Source organism: Pantherophis guttatus, chromosome 2, assembly GCF_059756535.1.
Source record: "Pantherophis guttatus breed Tessera chromosome 2, ASM5975653v1, whole genome shotgun sequence".
Taxonomy (NCBI): domain Eukaryota; kingdom Metazoa; phylum Chordata; class Lepidosauria; order Squamata; family Colubridae; genus Pantherophis; species Pantherophis guttatus.
In genome coordinates this window covers 19945809-19966865 of record NC_142064.1, presented here as the reverse complement: position 1 = coordinate 19966865, position 21057 = coordinate 19945809, and the positions used below count along the sequence as shown (strand labels likewise).

The 21057-nt window shown below is 36.9% G+C and overlaps 1 protein-coding gene across 2 annotated transcripts in view; it reads left to right on the top strand.

The window, feature by feature from the left end:
* The first annotated feature begins 340 nt into the window (after positions 1-340).
* The window catches only part of MTMR12 (myotubularin related protein 12), a 39538-nt gene continuing 18821 nt past the window's right edge, over positions 341-21057 (top strand). Inside the window, exons 1-9 of one of the 2 annotated variants that reach the window (XM_034442434.3) lie at positions 341-2717; positions 10789-10843; positions 11748-11884; positions 12403-12475; positions 13943-14073; positions 15517-15610; positions 16594-16717; positions 17960-18035; positions 20291-20397. In XM_034442434.3, coding sequence (XP_034298325.2) covers positions 2400-2717; positions 10789-10843; positions 11748-11884; positions 12403-12475; positions 13943-14073; positions 15517-15610; positions 16594-16717; positions 17960-18035; positions 20291-20397 — 1115 coding nt within the window. In that variant the 5' untranslated portion in view covers positions 341-2399. Of the gene's footprint in view, positions 2718-7816; positions 8835-10788; positions 10844-11747; positions 11885-12402; positions 12476-13942; positions 14074-15516; positions 15611-16593; positions 16718-17959; positions 18036-20290; positions 20398-21057 lie in introns of those variants that run through there. The other variant, XM_034442435.3, reaches the window with a different exon arrangement.

Here is a 21057-nt window from a genome sequence, read left to right as displayed (position 1 = left end):
GCAAACATTTACTAAATACATATGGACCTACTGTATTGATTACATTTTTTCTTATACTTTAAAAAATCTACAACACATTCAAGATGGGTGCCTTACAAATCTGTACTGTTTTTATTAGTTTAATTGCTGAAGAAATTGGTTCACATACGCTTATATAGATCAAAAGCAAATAAATTACTGCATGGCTTAGGACAACATGTGAATCAGATTTCAAATCTTTTAAAACTTTAAATCTCTTTTAAGTCCCAGTCAGCATAGCCAGTGATTACGCGGGATGTAATCCAAAATATCTGGGAAGCACCAGATTTCATCAATGATCCATTATGCAATGTTGAAACAGTACTGGAATTGTTTATTTCTACTACAGAACAAACAAAATGTTAGCATGCTTGTTTAACCAAGCAATAATTCAATGTTAGAGACATTGTTCCTAAATTCCAGTGGAATTAGAACACAATTTTCACTTGGATCTAACAATCATATCAGTGAAAAAACATTTTATTTTGTTAACAATGGCGTGAACTGGCTGCTATCTAGCTAGAAGCAGCTGTTTCACTGGCCTTGCTGGGTCATTTAATATTTAAGCCATATTGAGATATCGCTACTGCTTTCTTCCAGGAAATACTGCATTTCTATTAAGCTGTAGTTGAGACAGAAAATAAGTTACTGGATTTAGAAACCTCAAGCAACCATTTTCCAAGCCCCCAAACTCCTGAATTTTTAAAAAGGGAAAGCTTTTTGCACATATATTGATGAACAACTTCAACTATTTTAAGAGTCAGCCCAGTGACCCCTTATTTAGACGAAGTTTTATAATTACTATTACCATCAGAGCTATTTGGAAATCAATTGTACGAGGACTCAAAGAGCACTACTCCTGCCAAGGAATCAGTTATTTCAAGCCCTCTAGAGCTTATTATGCAATAATGAAAAAGCTGCTGGTAAAAAAATCATTCCATCTGGACTGTCAGAATTGTTAGGATATTTCCTCCAGTCAGGAAAGCTAACATTTGCTGCAAGATTGCATTTTTAAGGGGGGTAAGCAAAGGGGGAGAGGCAACAGTGGTGGAATTCACACCCTACCATAGGCCAAAGTGCCCTAGTGTTTCTGCAAACTCAGCCAACTGTGGGTTATTTGTTAAACCATGGTTAAGACTAGATGTGCACATTAATTCACCGGGAACGTTGCATGTCCATGGGAGTTTAATTCAGATACTGAAGAAGCTTCTTGGATGAGAAATGAAACATTTTCAAGGAAAATGTTGGCTCTTCCGCCAATTAAACTGATCTGTTTGGGGGTACACTGGTATAATTTTAAATCGTTTTTTAATTGGGTTACTGATTTTAATTTGGTATTGTATTGTGATTTGTATTGAAGTTGTCATTTTGTAAGCCGCCTTGAGTCCCTAGGGAGAAAGGCGGCATATAAATTGCAATAAATAAATAAAATAAATAAAAAAATAAAAAAAGTCCAGTTGTCTTTTGGAAAAGCACCTTTGAGACAATCATGATCTGGATGACTAAGAATCTCCATAGACATTCAGATTCTGAAGAAACTTATAACACCGACACACAAGCACCAAAAAAAAAAAAAAAGCACCCAAAAATGAAACTAAAAAATTATAGTTTTACTGTGTTGGTTCTGGTAAGTCTCCCTGGATATAATCAGCTGGTCTTTAGTGAAATAATTTTCATTATAGTCCAGTCCCAAAGATAAGAATGATTTCCATGTGTCAGCAATAAATGGGATAATCATCACTGGTTTAATTTAGGAAGCAAGTATGCTTTGAACCAGTGGTGAAATCTGTGGGCGTGGCTTGGTGGGCGTGGCAGGGGAAGGATACTGCAAAATCCCCATTCCCTCCCCACTCCTGGGGGAGGATACTGCAAAATCTCCATTCCCACCCCACTCCTGGGGGAAGGATACTGTAAAATCTCCATTCCCACCCCACTCCAGGGGAAAGATACTACAAAATCTCCATTCCCACCCCACTCCAGGCGAAGGATACTGCAAAATCTCCATTCCCACCCTACTCCTGGGGGAAGGATACTGGAAAAAAAGGAACTTCATTTGAGCGCATACTTTACATAGAGATATATATATCGGGCAGTCAATTCAAAGTCCAAACTTCCAGCAGAAAAAAAAAAAGGAGAAGAAGCCAATCAGAGAGCCGCAGAGGCTTTTGCTTCTCTGATTGGACAAAATGACTATCAATCGGAGTTCGTTCTTGAGGCTGTGATTGGTTCCTCTTCTCGCTTTTCCCAACCTTCCAGGATCAGAGCGTAAGCGCCCCCCCCCCCCGCATCCTTCATTGCCTCGCGGCCTAGGCGGTCCACCGCCTTGATTGAAGGCGCGCCGGCCCAATGGCGTCGCTGCCTCCGGGGCCCTTCCTCCAGAAATGGGGAGGATCGGGGAGGGGCCGCCGCGAGGCGCGCGGGAGAGCAGGCAGAGGCCCGTCGCGGCGATGGGAGGGATCAACTACTTGAGACGGAACAGGGCGGCGTTGGCGGAGGCGGAGGATGTGGAGTCCTCCTGGGAGGAGCTGCCGACACCGCCGACGACGTTGCCGACGCCCCTGCCCGCCGGCACCGGCTGGAGCAGCAGCAGCAGCAGGGCCGCCGGGGGGACTTCGTGGGGGCAAGCCATGCTGGGCGCCGGGGTGGGCGCGGGGGCTAAGCCGGCCAAGCCCTCCTTCGTCTCCTACATCAGCCCTGAGGTGAGGCTTTTGGGGGGGGGGGGACACGCGCGCGCACACGCGCGTTCCGAAGAGTTCCCGCGAGACCGGCGGGCGAAGGCGGCTCGGTCCCCGGGTTTCCTCTCGGGCGGCGCCGGGGCTTCGTCGTCCTGTGAGGGAGGGTGAAAAAAAAAACAAACAAACCCAAAACTTGGCTGCTTTGTGGGCGAGGGGTGCCGTCGTTCCAGCCCCGCCCGCCTCCCCATCCCTAGTCTAGGAAATGGGATCCCTCTTCCTTATTCAAGGGAGCCTTGAGGGGTTTTTTTGAGGGGTGTGTGTGAGGAAATGGGGTCAAGACCCCTATAAAGAGCATTTTACTCTTGGCAACCGGCGGCGTCCTCCTCTCTCGTTGACAAAACCCTCGGGAGGAAGAGGGGACTTAAACGGGTTTGTGGGGGGGGGCAGATTTAAATGTCAAAAAGGGGTGGGGGGGGCTTCGGGCGCTGCCAAAACGGGGGATAAAGGGTGCCGTTTTCCCGTCTTTCCCTTTTATTTATTGATTTCTTTCGTCAAGCACGTATTTTACGACAGATACAAGTGTAAAACTTAATTATAAATACATGAAAAGGATACGAGGAAAAGAAAACATTAGGACTGAGAGGGTAAAAACGTGGGAAGAAGTTGCATGTGACCCTTTTGAGAGCTGCATGCCACCAAATTTCGTTTTCATGGACTGCCGATTAGTGTAACATCCAAAGTGACAATAAAGTTACCATGTTCTATTCTGTGTGAGAAACGGTATCCCTGTGCTCTTCCCCCTTCCCGGGTGCATCTCTCTCTCTCTGAAGGAGCGTAAATTGCCCTTGTCTGGAAGCACCTGCTTCCTCAGGAAAAGCATGCGGTTTTTATATACTTTAATCAGTGTATTATTATGGGATGGGTTTACAGCCAAGCCCGTGTTTTGAGTTTAATTTTAAAAGCTAAAAGGTGTAGGGATGCTGCAGGGTAAGGAAGAAAAAGTAAGTTTGAAGAGAAGTGAGTTTAAGGTTTAAACTCTGCTTCAGTTTCAGTTCTTTCAGGAATAAAATTATGGAAAGCTGTGTCCAGAATTAATAAAGCAATACTTGGGTGAAGTTATTTCTGGGCATAAGAGTTTCTCCCCCCCACCTTCCAAAAGGATCTTTAAATGCTTCCATTGTACATCATAGGATTGAACAGGCGGGTGTCTTAATTAATATTTAAGGTGCTATAAGACTCGCTGTAGGTAAGTAGACTAAAAGTGAAACTGCAGTGCTGCAAAGTAAATGTGCCACATTTTAAAAATTGTATCTTTGTTGCGGTTGTGCTAAGGTCTGTGCCTGCATTCTCCAAAGCCCACTTCAATAAGTTCACTTGAGATTTTAGTAAGCAAATACAGATACACTGTCCTAAGCATTTTCTTCTGGTTATCTGGTGACAATCCTAGTTTACTTAGATAAAATAGCATAGGGAATCCTAAGTACCATTGGAGTCTGCAAGACTGTATGAGATAGCTTACTCCCCTTGAAGAATCTCTTTTTTCTACTGTAACGTAAGTTAACATGAAGAACATGCTAAGAGAGAGATACGTTCCAAAGTATTTTCATTTTTAGACGGTTCATCATGACAGCTTCCATTAATAACATCAATGTTATGAAAAGCAAATTTATTACATATTGCTTAACAAAATTGGTTGTATGTGAAAATGTGGGCGTTGTAAAAAAAAATTGTTGATTGGCATTGGGCATGTTGACATAATGGGCTAATCTGCAGCTCAAGGGAAGCAGTTCATTTTTGCAGTGCCTGACCAGGTCAGTGCTTCCTGTTTGTTGTTTTCCTGGGAGTTAAGATTTTGGATCCCTCAGGGATAAGTAAATGAAAAGAAACTTATATTTTCTTCAACTCCATTGTGTCCCTGTTTTACTTCCTATATATGAGCTGTAGAGTGTGGAGAAGACAGAGGACCTGAAAAGATTGTAAGGATAGTACTTCCTTTCATAAGCATTTGTTTTGGGAGGGGGGGGTGTCCAAAAATATCAAGATGGTGGACATGATTGAAGCACAACTCCTTTTTACATAAATGCAAGGTTTGTGATATGTTTTAAAAAAGATTATCACCTGCATGCTTGTACCTGCTTTTTTGACACCTCATTCCCTCGTGGATACCTTTTGAGTAGCTTCCTGTTCTATATTGTAGAGCTGGTCTGGACAAAAGAGGGAGCTCAGATTATAAAAGTTAACTTGTTTTAAACTTTGGCTTTAAAAAAACTAGATAATGAATTGTAGTTTAATTGTGGCTTGATCCAGCATCCACGTCTAGATGCATCATATCCATTTATTATGTAGATTAGCAGATCACATGAACAACTGAGAACTGTCATTTATCAAAAATGGTAGTTAGTTTTGAGACCATCTTATTGGTTTCAAGCACATTTGTTAAACTGGCAGCCATTTATTATTTTAAAAACTGAAATTAGGAGAAATATACCTTTCTACTTTTGAGGTTTGCCATTTATAAATCATATTTACCTAAAAATTTTCATTCTTGGTTCTACTAAAAATGAAGGGGGTTGGAAACGGTGTACTTAAAGTATACATTGCAATATTTCTAATGAATGGTGAAACAAGAAGTGGTAATTTGTCACAGAGCCAGATTGTCAACATTTGGCCAGAATATGAACAAAGGCTGATATAGTGAATGTGTTGGATGATCTAGTCATTGTATGTAGGATGTAAATAATGGCATTGGTTATGCTCACATGACACTCCCATAATTAAATATACCATAGTTTACTCAAGTCAGTTTTTTGGATTTGTGTGACTCACTGAACCATAAACTTTCAGGCAACATGAAGTTGGCTGGCTATGTTCAGTATATCATAATGAGAACACTGTTTTTTGTGGACTCTTTCTCACAGGTTTCTATCCTTTGGTTAGAAATAAAGTAATTGCTGGATCACTAGCAAATTAATTTTTTGTTGGAACAATTAAATTAGCACAACTAAAATTGCTTTGTTTGGATTTTGACCATAAGCTTCTAGTTATCTTAAGATGCTGGCTGTAGTAGGAAGGAAGCTGGAATACAGTGTGATACACAGTGAAGATACATAATCTGCCAATAAACTCATAAGAAAAAATTAGGATATTAGATTATTTGGTATAAAGGAAGAAGCCATTGAAAGCCCAAAATGGGTTTCCTCCTTTATAGCTTTTTTATTAATGCTTGAAGAGAAAATTGCAACTCTGTTCAGAATGTTCTGATTACTTGAATTGGTAATGGTGTAACTAGGAGAATTTTTGGTTAGTAACTTAATAATTATAACTCAGTCTGTGCACATACAGGGAACATCCTGTTGTGGGCAGTTGAAATAGCATTAAACTGATTCTGGAAACTTAAATCCTAGATGCAACTAACAAATGCAACACGTTATATTTGAAGATGGATACTATTAATGAAACTGAGAAGTCCTTGGTGCTCTCTGAGCTTGGTTGTTCTCGTGCAGTTACATTATCCAGCTAGGTAACATCTTCAATTCTAAAAGAGAATGGGGTTCTCTATTTTTATATACAGTAAGTTGCCCTGTGAGTGTTGGTGGAGGGTGATGTTTTTTCTTGGTAGGTGCCTGATTGGGCTGTTTACTGCTTGTTTGTTTGTCTGATATTAATCCAAGTGTGAATCTTTGCTTGTTTGGGTATAATTGCTGGCCAGGAGGTATTCTGGTCTTTGTTTCCTTTATAGCTTTTTTTATTGTCTCTTTTGAATGGTATGCAAATATTTATGTGCCTGTTGATGGCTGATTTGTGAGTCCCAAGCTTTCCCAAGCATTTTTTGGACTTAGCTTGATCTAGATGCTCACAGATTTTCCAGTTGATATTATGGTTAAATCAGTCTACGTGTTGTGAAATTAAGGGATTTTCATAATCTCTTCTGATAGTTATGTTCTGCTAGTACTCTACTTTTCTGTTGTTAAAAATTCACTTTACAGTATTACATTTCAAAAAGAGATAAAATGCAAAGTAACAAAAATGGAGGGGTTCAGAAGGGGGGAAATCAAGAAGAAAAATAAGCGAAAAAATGGAAAAAAGAAATACAGAAATATTTCTGCTATTCTTCTGCTTGTCGGTATAGTACTGCAACTGTTTCTTAATAAAGATACTTGAACTTGCCCTTCAGGCCAGCTCCATACTGGTTATACTTGTTTTTTAGTTTCATTATTCCAGCCTTCCTAGAGAGAGACATAACATAAGTTGAACAATCTGAATTTCATATTTTAAAGTATTATAATGCAGGGTGGATTTGATTTAAATCGAGTTGATTTAAATCACAATTTAAATCATGATTTAAATCACTAGTAAAAAGGCTTGATTTAAATCAACTCGATTTAAATCATAATTTTTAAAGAACAACTGTCATCTCTGCTACTCCTTTGACCCACTGTTGACTCACCGATAGTCCCAGTGTTGCAGAATATACAGCCTCATGCTACATAACTAAGCTCCGTTTCATGCTGAATAAACTAAATTATTTATGTATCTTAAATAGAAAACTATCTTACGATAGATTTTTACCCCAAAAGTTTTTTATTAAAATAAATTTGATAAAAATAAAAAAATCCGATTTAAATTTTAAAAAATCTGATTTTTTTTTATTTTTTTAAAAAAATCATTGATTTTTATCCCCCCTGTTATAATGTGATATTCAAATTGTCTAAATTCCCAGCATCAACATTTAATATGTGAATTTCTTTAAAGCTTAATCCATTATGGAAGGCAGAGTATTTGGTAAAATAAATTTAGATGGAATTCTCTAATGCTAAGCATAACATTAGTTGTTGCAAAGATAATGTACAAATTTCGTTTAAGGAAATTGTAAAAGCATTGGTAAAATGGTAAAATTAAAAAGCTTTGGGGAGCTTGTATTTTTCTCTGGAAAAAAAATATTGAGAACATTAGTGTCCTTTATTTTTTCACAATACAAAACTTGCTGGTATGCAACATTCATAGTTAACTCTGTTTATATTTGGCTGGATTCCTGTTGACAGTTGTCAAAACATTTTTGATGCAAAACGCAACAACCTTTAAAACAAATTAGCTCCTTTCTCTAAGGTTAAAAGGAACAGTCAGTACTGAGATTGTTATGTATTGACCTTAAACATTTATTCATGACATAAATCCAATTCCTGATAACGCATCATTAGTATAAGTATAAATGCCAATATAAGGGACATGGTGGCTCAGTGGCTAAGACGCTGAGCTTCTTGAGCTTCTGCCAACCTAGTAGTTCGAAAGCATGTAAAAAAATGCAAGTAGAAAAATAGGGACTACCTTTGGTGGGAAGGTAACAGCGTTCCATGCGCCTTTGGTGTTTAGTCATGCCAGCCACATGACCACAGAGACATCTTCGGACAATGCTGGGTCTTTGGCTTTGAAACGGAGATGAACACCGCCCCCTAGAGTCGGGAACGACTAGCACATATGTGCAAGGGGAACCTTTACCTTTACTAAATGACAGTAAAATTGTAAGTGGGAGAAATAAATCTGTGCATGGTGTTTCTTTTCTCATTTAAATCATATTGGTTGATATAACAACTTTTAGTTAACCTGAAATATGTAATGAAGGTGCATTGATTTGTTTTCTTAGTTATGCAGACTTTAGATTATTATAAGTTTAGACTAAATGTTAAGACTATCTTGTTTGAACTGACATTTGGTGTGGGTGATGGATCTAGAATGAATTTATAATGTAGAAATGGCTTTGCTTTTTTTTTTTTCATTAACCATCTTGAGCCATTTGAAGAATGCTGAGCGAACTATTTAGAGATTTATATTAGAATGACAGAAATATCACTGTAAACATGAGGTTTATAACTAAATGTTCTGATTGCTGAGGGGTTGAAAGCCAGGTTCAGGGAGCTTGTAACAGCTTGTCCCAATAGAGCAGGAGCCTTGTGGATTGGGCTTTTGCTTTGTGGCTAGTATTGCTGGGATTTCATTCTCCTCTCCCATTCCTGCAAGAGACTAAAAGGAAGAGAACAAAAGCTGGAGGGATGAGTGGTGGCAACAACGTGCCTTCTGGGCAACATCTGCCGATTGCTATTGCGTTGTGCAGGACTGATGGCAGCAGCATCAATACACTGTTAGGTAAGTTGAGAATAGAAAAGGAAATTGCAGAAAGAAAGAAAAATTCAGATGAGATCTGAAAAACAAATATAAGAACTAGCAAGCTAATTATTGAAATGATTGAGATTGTTTTGCTTGGAGAGTGGAAGGTTTGAAACTCTGAATATTAGGGCTCTGCAAAGCAACCATAGGGATCTTTACAAAGGATGCTGGTGAAAGCAAAATGCCCTTAAAATATCAAATAAGCCACATCATCTAGGTGACTCGGCCCAGGTGCTTTGTGTCTGATTGGAAAATGGGCTGGATCTGGCTGGGGTTTGCAGAGAAAAATCTATTGCATTTTTATATTTCTATGGCAGAGGTGGGGAACAATAGCTTGAAAACTTAATTGAAAGTCTTCCTCGTGGTTGTGTGAACCAAAATGGAACTACTTGGAATCAACTAAAATTCTAGAAGCTGTGATTTTGTTTCCCACTTAATTTGTAGGGAGTCAAATCAATAATTTGTCAGGCTGGTGACATAGAAGTTTAATACCACATAGCTCCCAGCGACCGGTAAGAACCCATAGAGTCGGTCTCCTCCGGGTCCCGTCAGCTAAACAATGTCGGCTGGCGGGTTCGCGGGGGAGGGCCTTCTCTGTGGCTGCCCCAGCTCTCTGGAACCAATTACCTCCTGAGGTCCGGACCGCCCCCACCCTATTGGCCTTCCGCAAAACGGTGAAGACCTGGCTCTTCCGGCAGGCCTGGGGCCGTTGATCTCGCTATAATGATCTTGCGAGACTCGGCCACGAATTGGAGTGCATGTGTTTTAACGTTTTTAAAAGTTTTAATGTTTTTCTTTTTAACATTTTTTGTGGGATTGTTCACATTGTTTTATTCTTTGTTGTAAGCCGCCCAGAGTCCCTTGGGAGTTGGGCGACATAGAAATGCGACTAAATAAATAAATAAATAAATGTTTTGATTGCCAGGATTTCTCCCAAATCTGCAAGGACAGGTCTTTCCTAATATTGTTAAGCATCAGATAAAATAGGAAACAATCAAATAAGCTGACTTTGTATAAATATACAAAAGTATGAAGGCTATTGCTTAACGCATTGTAAGCCGCCCTGAGTCTCTGGAGAAGGGCAGCATATAAATTAAAGCAAAAAAAAAAAACAAAAACTTGAGGCCTTCAGCATACAAGACACATTTTCAGACATTAGAAACCCTTAATTATAATCCTCCTTTTCACCATCAAAACCATGTTTTGCTAGTTCGTTAGGTTTGATTAATGTAATATGTTATATTTTTATTTTTTATTTTTATTTTTATTTGATTTATATGCCGCCCTTCTCCAGAGACTCAGGGCGGCTTACAATGCGTTAAGCAATAGCCTTCATACTTTTGTATATTTATACAAAGTCAGCTTATTGCCCCCACAAACTGGGTCCTCATTTAACCTACCTTAGAAAGGATGGAAGGCTGAGTCAACCTTGAGCCTGGTGAGATTCGAACCTGCAGAAATTGCAGGCAGCTGTGTTAATTACAGGGTGCATTAAACCACTGTACTACCAAGGCTCCAATTACCAATATACTAGGTGCTGTGCTTTTCTTGAGTAATTTAGGGCATGATAATGCCTCCCAATGCTTTCTTAACACTAGTTAAAGATGATTAGCAATTTTATTGTTCTTGTTTGGGTTGTGAGCTTTGTTTTCTTTCTTTTAATATTTAATACTAAAAGGAGAGCAGAGGATAGTACATATCAGCAATAGATTATGGTAACTTTCTTGTAATGGTAATCTGTGCTGTTGCTCTATGCTTATAATTCTCCACATTTTTGTTAAATTGATTTTAGTTACTGTATAACTTTGGTAAATGTTTTCTACATGCCAATGTAACATAGCAGAAATAATTTGCCTTCAAAGTATGTTTTCAGTCTATTGAATATGTAACTTTTTACTTAAGATCTGAACTAATGCAATGTCCTTTCTTTTAGGAAGTATATGTGAGGCAACCCATAGAAAAAGAAGTGGAACCTCACTTGTTACCAGGTAATGCTAAAGAAATAATATTGCACAACATTGGATGCTATAGTTGTGCATTACATGATACAATTTAGTAGATGATCTAAATTCCAAGGAATATATGTAAACAAATAAACTAAATACAAATATTTGTATTATTATTATTGTTATTATCATCTCTTTTATTCATTAAATATGAAACTCAATCAATTGAACATTTAAAAATGTATCACAAATACCATTGATTGGTGGTAATGGTTGATACTGGTTGTTGCCAGTATCCTAGGTATCAACCAAGTATCTTCTTAAAATGTATAATGTTCCAAGTAGCTCAGGTTTTTTGCAGTTCTGCTTGTGTCATTGCAGGAAGCTGCAATTTCTTGATGTATTTTATAAAATTCTTGGACATGGTACCAAGTGCTCCGATGACAGTCGGTATCATTGTTACATGTTTCATCCATAATCGTGTAGTTTCGATGGCCAGGTTGCGATATTTCGTGGTTTTTTTCCAGTTGTTGTTGTTATTGTACTTTTCAATTTCTGTAACTTAAAAACTCTCCTTGCTTTAAAAAGATACATGGTGTTACTTTGAAAAATGAACCTATTTGCCTCATATCTATAAAAATAATATAGACTATTGGTTAAATGGATGCCAGGGCAGAAGAGAGGTTCCTTTTTATAATACAGTCCTAATTTAGACGTACATAATTTCCTTAGAATGTTGTTTTTTATTTCATATTAAGGCTGATTGTGCCCTGTGTTTAACTCTGATCTGATAGCGCAGTTTAAAGTGAACAAGTATTTCTCCAGTTTAGAGCAATAACTACCAGAATCCCTTTAATTATGTAGCTCATGTTATATCTACAATGATAGCATTTGAGCAACTTGGAATTTGAGAATCTAAGTTCATTGCAAATTTTACTTCCGTTAGGTGAACTGGTGCTTTGTGAAGCAAACATGGTTCTGAAATTTGTACAAGACGATGGATCAAATCGTGGCACTTTTGGAAAACTTATTTGCACAAACTTCAAGATTTCATTCCTTGGAGAAGAATCCACTTTAGAGGAAGTAAGTGATCAAAGTTAGTTTTTATCTGCTTTGTGGGCAAATTCTCTCTGTTACATGATGGTTATGTACTTTTTATCTCAGTAATGAATTGGGCATGATGTTTTATAAAAGAATATTGGAAAGTTAAGCTATTGCTCTCCATATAATACATTTAGTACAATTTTACATCTTATAATTTTGAATGTGTAATCTATTTAAAGACTTTAAGGACGTTTTTGGCAGAAAGTGAAAATATTAAATCCCTGGCAAATTAGAATATTACTTGTGGAAAATAACAGGGTTGGTTTTGGCACAGTTCTGGGAAGGATTAGAATCTTTAAAGAAAAAAAAAACTGATTAAGATTCAGCCATATTTGGTAATGTTGATGATATTTCATTAGTTCTTAGATGTTTAATACTCTAAAATAAAAAGAGCTAATTAACTTTTTGAATGTATGTTCTATTGTATTGATAGTAAAAGAGAAATCTTATTAAATTGTGTTCTATTAAGCAAATGTTAAGGCATTTTCCTCTTCTAGGAACCGCAGTTCAAAAATAAAATCTTGGAAGAAAATGACATAACCCTTCAGTGTGTAGATCAACTTTATGGAGGTAGGTTAGCATTAATAATTGCTTTATCTTAATTACTACACTTGGTTATCAGAAATACATGTTCAGTTTTGTCAAACGTGGGCGATTTAGATATTTTTTAAATTTAATGTTAAATATTTTAATTATGTTTTTAATTACAAAATGATGCATATTTGTGATGTAACACATGCAAAGTGAAGAAGAATAAGAAATAATAAGCAAAATCACATTTGGATATAAAAGCAAAGTCTAATTAAATCTAATGTACAGCACTACATTCTCTATACTTCTCCATTCTTACAAAACCTGCTTCTTTCCATTGTGGACTGTATGGGACATGAGATTCCTGGAGATAATTTGGCTCTGAACCACCCAGAGTTTTAACAGCATTGTGAGATCCTTGAATTGCCTTGGAGAGCAAACTGTGATATACTGTGATGTACAGGTAGTCCTCAGCTTAAGTAACCGTTTAGTAACCGTTTGAAGTTATAATGGCACTGAAAAAAGTGACTGACAACCAGTTTTCACACTTACGATCATTGCAGAGTGCCCATAATCAAGGGATCAAAATTCAAGTACTTGGCAGTACTTGGAATGTATTTATGATAGTTGCATTGTTCCCAACTCATGTGATCATCATTTATAGCTTTCCCAGTGGTTTCCAACAAACAAAACCAACTGGGAAAGCCAGATTCGCTGAACAACCACACAATTCACTTAACAACTGCAGTGATTTGCTTAACTGTAGGAAAAAATATTATAAAATTGGGCACAAGTCATTTAACAACTATGTTGCTTAGCAGTGGAAATTTTGGGCTCCGTTGTGATCGTAAGTCGAGGACTACCTGTACTTGGAAAGGAACAACTCATTATCTGCCCTGATATATTTTTGGCCAGGTGGTTTTCAGATTATTGTCATTGCCTCCTCTGCAAAGACCATATTGCACTAACCCAGCCTTGAGGTTAGCACTGCATGCATGAGTCAACAAAAACAAAAGGCTTTCTGTTCTAGTTAAAATTAAATTGAGCAGTAAATTGTCGTGAAGCATGAATTCAAGTATTGTTTAAATCTTCAGAAATACAAATATTTGAGGGGTAAAATTGGGGTATTCTTTGTATTTTCAACAAGAATTGCAGGAGGTAAAGAAGGTAAATTGCAGGTGTTGATTAGGCTAATAGTACCAAAGTAAGGTTGCAGAGATGACTACATTAGCAACAGCCCAAGCACAGATCTGCACACTGATTCTCTTAAATAATATGTTCTTTCACTCATTATGAAACACTATATATCAGCATTTTAAATTTTTAAATGGTTCTCTAGTCTCTTAAGCAAATTGAAAAAAATGTTTCCCAGTTTCTCATTATGATGGCTATAAATTTAGGAATATTTTTGGGGGCAGGAAGATCTAAGTTTACTGATTTCTGGATAAATAGTGGTAAGTTCCTTACCTGAATAAATGTTAAAACTAACCTATGTTTTTCTTACAGTTTATGATGAGAAAAAGAAACTTTTAAGTGGTCAACTGAGAAAATATCCAGAAACAATAATAATCTACTGCAAAGACCTTAGAGTGTTTCACTTCTGTTTAAGATATACAAAGGAAGAAGAAGTTAAAAGGGTAATTATGGCTTTACCTATTTCCTTTTTTAAAAACAAAAACCTTTGGAATATGACTAAACATCCACGAAGAGCACTCATGTTACAACTGAATTATTTTTTTTTAAGAAGGTCCGAAAATTAAATAGGAAAGAAAGTCCTGCCTTGTTGAAGCATCTTTGTCTAGTTGTGGCTTAGCCATGTTTTCAGTTAATCACAAAATACTCAACTATAAACCATTGGTTTACAATCTGGATCCTAAATTAATGGCAAACAAAACCCATTATAAATTAGCACACATTTGAATCCACTTTTTGCCTTCATTCACCTTCATTTGTGAATCCACTTTTGCCTAAAATACCTATACATTTCAGTATAAGGAATAGAGTATATCCTAATTGCTGGATTCCATTTACAAATTAATTGTGCCATGTGAATATTTCTCATTTGATTTAACATACAGTGAAGAAAAATAGGGCATTGTATGGCGTTGATTTCATGACTATTCCTTAATTTTTTTTTAAATGAGGAATTTTAACTATGTATAATATGTTATGCTTTTAGGTCATGTGGCTGTTAATAAGTCTTGGGGCTCTGTGTATGATTTGGTTCGAACTCTTACCTGAGTGTTAAAAACCTATTGCAGTTTTGCAGGTTACGTTGACCTAGTTATACCTTCTTTGGTTGTTATGTTTGCTAAGAATAAAGAGAAAGGCTATGAACAAAGATGCAGGAAATGTATGAAGCTGTGAACACTCTCAATCTTCTCCAAACCTCCTTTTCATAAAAATCATTACCCTTATAACTAGAGATAGCATTAAAGAAGAAATCAATTGGAGTCCTAATCTTCAGCTGCCTCATTCATTCATTCCTTTAACCTGATTTCTAGAACTTTCTGCATATGTTTCCATCTGCTATTGTCCTGACTTAATTGTTAACTCCAACACAATTCTACCTACTGACAAATAGCTATGCAGGCCACATGTGAGATTTGTATCCTTTGTACTACAGTATGCTAGACAGCATCTCCTAGTCAGATACTTTAATGCTAATGAGCGATGGTGGCGTAGTGGTTAGAATGCAGTACTGCAGGCTATTTCTGCTGACTGCCAATAACCTGCAGTTTAGTAGTGCAAATCTCATCAGGCTCAAGGTTGACTCAGTTTTCCATTCTTCTGAAGTTGGTAAAATGTGGACCCAGGTTGTTGGGAGCAATATGCTGACTCTGTAAACCGCTTAGAAGGGGCTGTGAAGCACTGTGAAACGGTTTATAAGTCAAAGTGCTGTTGCTATTGGTAATAGGGGAAGTCCATATACAGTATTTCAATAGAATTGATATTTAGCCTTTTGAGGTATATATGGTCACTTTAGGAAATTCTTCAGTCTAGGAAAGTTGGAAGGTACTCGGTTCATCTAACTAACATGAATGACTTACAAATATGATGATTTCTTGTTCCTTTCTTAGATTGTCAGTGGCATAGTTCATCAGACACAGACCCCTAAGCTATTTAAACGCTTGTTTCTGTTCTCTTATGCATCAGCTGCCCCAAATGATTTAGGTAAGCATGCACAATATATCTGCCTTGCTATTTTGATTCTAGGTAATTATTGTCTTGACAAACTTTCTTTTTTTTAAAAAAAGTTTTTTATTAATAATTCAAATTTAAAAAACAATGGACATGGTTTGACATCTCCAGTTACTAACATTTCTGTCTAATTCAAATTAATAAATAATATATTCCTTAATCTATACACAAATTTACATATTTCATTACATGTCAAGCATACTACATAATTCCTCCTAAACAACTATATCCAATAAACTTATATCACACACACAAGTTCAGTATACATTGACATATATATTTCTAGACATTCACTACACCTTCCTTTTGGCATTCTTCCTCTTGTATAACCATTCACAAAATTTAGTCCAGATTTCATAATATGTTGATTCACTTTTATTTTTGAGTTTCAAAGTGAGTCTGTCCATTCTGCACAATTGAAGATTTTACATAACACTTCTTCTTTTGAAGGTGTTTCTTTACTCTTCCATTTTTTAGCAAATGTTATTCTTGCAGCTGTTAATATATGTAATATTAGGTAGGTTACATTTTTATTATATTTACCATCTTTGACAAACTTTCTTTAAAACAGGCTTGGTAATACTGATGAGAAATAGATTGTATAATAGCTGTTCATGTTTGATCAAGAGGTGAGCTTCAACAGATTCCTGTAAAAGACTCATCAATATTCTGTATGTAGGAATTTGATTAAAAAATGGCACTGCTACTTCTGTTAAAAATGAAAATATATGCATCCCCTATTAATTATGGTGAGTGTGAAACATCTCAGAATGGTAATCGCTCCTTCTAAAATCAAAGCCTACATTAGAATTGTAAAAAAAAAAAAAACCCAGTGTGTTTATCCTACTAAAAAGCATCTTTCACAAAATCTTATCAGCTTTTTGGTTAAAATGCAAAATCCATTTGAAAAGTTCAAAATTGTCCAGTCTAAAAAAAAAATAATTATATTTTAACAGAGAAAGCGAATCAAGTAGTATGGTTTGATTCTATTAAAGACTGGCGTCAAGAATTGGAGCGGACCAAAGGAAATCTAAAATACAAAGCAGTGAGTGCTAATGAAGATTATAAAGTCTCTAAAAAGTAAGAACTCATCGCTTTTTTTAAATTAACATTGTTGACCAAACAATTCATAACTCAAATTGGTTTCCATTTTATGTCTCTTGTCTTCCATGCTCCCCTGCTCTTCATTCATCTTGCCAACCCTCACAATCTTCCTTCCGCTGCTGACGAAGCGTGTCCAGATATGGCTGCACCATATCTTCTTCCCAAGGCAACTTGTCCTCCTCGCAATGCTTCAGAAGACTTCTGAGGCCTTCTAAATCCCCACAAGAAGGCTGTACCTACTGTTATCTAAATTCTGTGGGCTGTTCTCATGATGCTTCAGAAGGCCTTAGAAGCTTTCCAAAGCATTGGAAATATACTGAATGGCTAGCACAGCCTTCTTTACAGGGTTTCAAAAGGCCTCAGAAGCATCACAAGCAGCCTCAGAAAGAAGGCCTGGCATAATTCAAGGCGTACCTGTGTTATAAATTAAAATATGAGCAAGTAGATACAGGTTCATGAAATTAACTGTGATGAGTAGATGATAGATTCTAAACTCTTATTTATTTATTTATTTATTGGTTCAATTTATATGCCGCCCTTTTCCGGAGACTCAGGGCGGCTTACAATGCGTTAAGCAATAGCCTTCATACTTTTGTATATACCTGCTTAGTAGGGCTTTCGGGCCCTCCCTAAGCGGTGTTCTTTTTTATACAAAGTCAGCTTATTGCCCCCACAAACCAGGTCCTCATTTTACCTACCTCGAAAGGATGGAAGGCTGAGTCAACCTTGAGCCTAGTGAGATTTGAACTTGCAGTAATTGCAGGCAGCTGGTATTACTTAAAGCACTTAACAGTGCTTTAGTCTGCTGCGCCACCAAGGCTCTTGTACAGAAATAAAATACATTTTCTTTAGTTCAAGATTCATGATAACTTTTGCTCCTATTTTTCACCACGTTCAAAGGTTGCTTCTGTTACAGGATAATCCATTAGGATAATAATTACAGGATAATCCATTAGGTACCCTACCTATGATAGCCACTGGCTCCGTAGAAAGAATGAGGAATATAAAGCTAGATTTCTATTTAATAGAAAGTTTGAACCCAAGAAAATATAAGATGTGGGCTGTAGTCTTCATTGCCACAAGACAACCGTTTGAAATGACTTCAGTCCTTCTGTACAATAAAAATTCCTAACTACCTGAGGTGTACTGAGAAGCCCCAACTGAGAGATAAGTCTGAATAACTTGCAGATTCTAATTTGTTAAATTAATATTTCTCAGGTTGCCCGCCTATTTTGTTGTTCCAATGGCTATTTCTGAAGAAAGCATTTTGCAGTATCAAGGAAGAGGAATTCCAGTGAGTATATTTGTTGACAAGTTTGAACAAGGTTTTAGTAAAGATATACACATGTATATTGTATTACACTGTATTACATATGCATATAAATATGCATACACATGTATATACTGTATATATGCACACAAATATATATGGCTTTTTTATTACTACTAAATGGGTAACTTCAAATGAATGCAATTTAATAATATAGTCTTAGCACAGTCACAGATAAGCAGCTGGTCTCACATATTTATGTAACTCAATGTATTGTTTGCTTCTGGGAAGTAGGATTAATGCATAAATACAGTTAATAGATCAGTTGAAATAGTCCTTTGATTTGGATGAGTGGAAATGAACTTTGTACTTCCTTCTTTTTTCTTTCTTTTTTTGGGGGGGGGCAAATTACCCCTTTTCAGAATAGAACCAATAACCTGATTCAAATTGAGTTTCCAGTTCCAATTTAGCAAACTATAGCTCTGCTTTAGTGTTCTGATACCGTGTTTCCCCGAAAATAAGACCCTGTCTTATATTTTTTTTAACCCTGAAATAAGCGCTTGGCCTTATTGCCATGCGCTCAAAAGCCCGATTGGGCTTATTATCAGGGGATGTCTTATTTTGGGGGAAACGGTACATGTAGAGTCAGCTTTGTGTAGGGAGATGGGAATATATCCTAGTTCTACCCCATTTTGTTTTCCTAGTATGAGTGTTGCTTACCTCTAGGATTTATTTTGTATTACACTCACTATGGTTTATGCAGCAAAGCTATGAATGTGTGATGCAACAAGAAGTTTTACCGTTAGGCCTCTTCGTTGCAGAACCTAGCACTGCTATGGACTGAAAGAGAGGGACTGATCCAGGTCACCCAGCTGGCTTCTGCCCCTAAGGAGGACTAGAAATTGGGTTTTCCTGCCCCTAGCCTAACAGCTTAACTGCTACATAGTACTAGCTTTCCTAACAACCCCATTCATTTATATTGATCATATTTATTTCCCATGAACCAGTGAAACCATCCCATGGTATCTAGCAGTATCATATAAAAGATACTATAAATAAAAGCCCTGCTAATAACCCCCCAAAATATTGAAATGTAATAATTATTTCATTTATAAATAATAAGAAATAAGGGGTAGAAACTCCTCTCCAAAAGGCATAAAACCCAGACAGCCATCTTCTAATCACACTTGAGTATATGTTTTAATTTCTTTTTAAAACAGATTAAGGAGGAGATAATTAGAATTTCTAAAGGGAGTGAAATTTTACAGGATGATATTGCTAAGAAAATCCTTGCGCCAGTTGTTAGCTAAATGGGCTTTCTTCTGGGTTGGCACACTTAGATACTCTAATGATGTTGCATGTGTTAGAAGAAAACTGAAAGTGTTGGATGAGTGATAATCTGTCATTTAGAAACCAGTTTTTTATAGAAATAGTTTGAATTGCTAAAGAAAAGCATATATGTTATATAAACATTTTTCCTCATAAAGGCTGATATTGTAGGAGAGTCATGCTAGCTTATAATGGCAAAAATCAGGAAGAATCCGGAAGCCCCTTTTCCAACCAACATAGTTTATTAAAAAGCATACATTTTTGTGAATTGCGCTCCTTTCATCTGATGCATAGAATACTAGATTTAAATTGGGGTGAGATGAAGGGGAAAGGGAGGGGAAGGTGGATTGATTATGCAAATGCAGGGTACATATGAGACAGGTTACAAGTACCTTACTAATTAATGATTTTAATATTTAAAACCCCCTTGTTTGTTGAAACCGTTTGAGATTGCCCGAAACATTTTGATTTATGCCAGTCCAGCAATTTCTTATTCAACGGTGCTTTTAAAATTCCCTTTTTTCAAAACAAAAAGAATGACAGAAAACTTAGCTACCGTTACACAGTTATATATTGATTCTTTTTTTTCATTTTAAAAACAAACTTTATTAAACATAAAAAGATAAAATATCATATCAAATACATACAAAATACATTTATATACAGAATTTATATATTGATTCTTGATGCAAGTAGGAAATCCAGATAGGGTACATGGCTAGATCTAATGGGGAAAGAGCATGGGATCATATTAAGATAATCCAAATTGTTGTTTGAAGGATTATCCAAACTGTTTCATCCACCTTCACGTTAAGTGCTCTGTGGGGCACTGAATTTCATGCATGGTGAGTGGAATACTCTTAACTTGTGTTGTATGACGCCTCTACTACTCCATAACAAAATGAATGTTTCACATACATAACTAAACCACATGTAAATATCTACTGCAGATTTGGTGTTGGTCTTGCCATAGTGGTGCTGCTGTCCTCAAGATGTCAACTTTTGGCAAAGACCAAGATGACAACACTTCCCAACTGCACAAACTATTCTTGGATGGGTAAATAATAGTTCTGTTTCAACTTAGTACATTTGCATTGTCAGCTGCACTAACTCTATGAATACTTAATTCCCAATGGCAAACTGTCATTTTCTTTCCCATTGATAATATACTAGACATTTGTCCTTTCTATGGATCACTATTCTGGGTAGTCTGGCACTTTTCTGGAAGCAAATATGAACACAAGCCCTGTGGGGTGTTCTGAATGCTGCAGAAGACTGTTAGACTATTTGTGGAATAACTGGATCAATCTGGTCACGGAAATTTCTCTAGGATTTCCTCTTTCAGGAACTACAAATTTTGAACAACCCTATAATATATATTTAATTCCCCATTACTTTAAAACACAAACTCTTGGGCAGTAGAGAAAGATACAGCGCTTTCAACACTATTTTATCAAGTATCAATAAGTATCAATATAATTTAGACCATGGTATTCAGGGGTGGGTTCTACTTACCTTTACTACCGGTTCGCAATGGGATCGCGTGTGCGCCTTGGTTCTGCGCACACGCGATCGCTTCTGATGATGTCAGGGTCAGTGGGCGGAGCCTCCCACCAGTTTTACTACCGGTTCTACAGAACTGGTCCGAACTGGGGGCAACCCACCACTGATGGATTAGTGAACAGTTTGTTCACTCATCTGGCTAAGAAAAACAAGT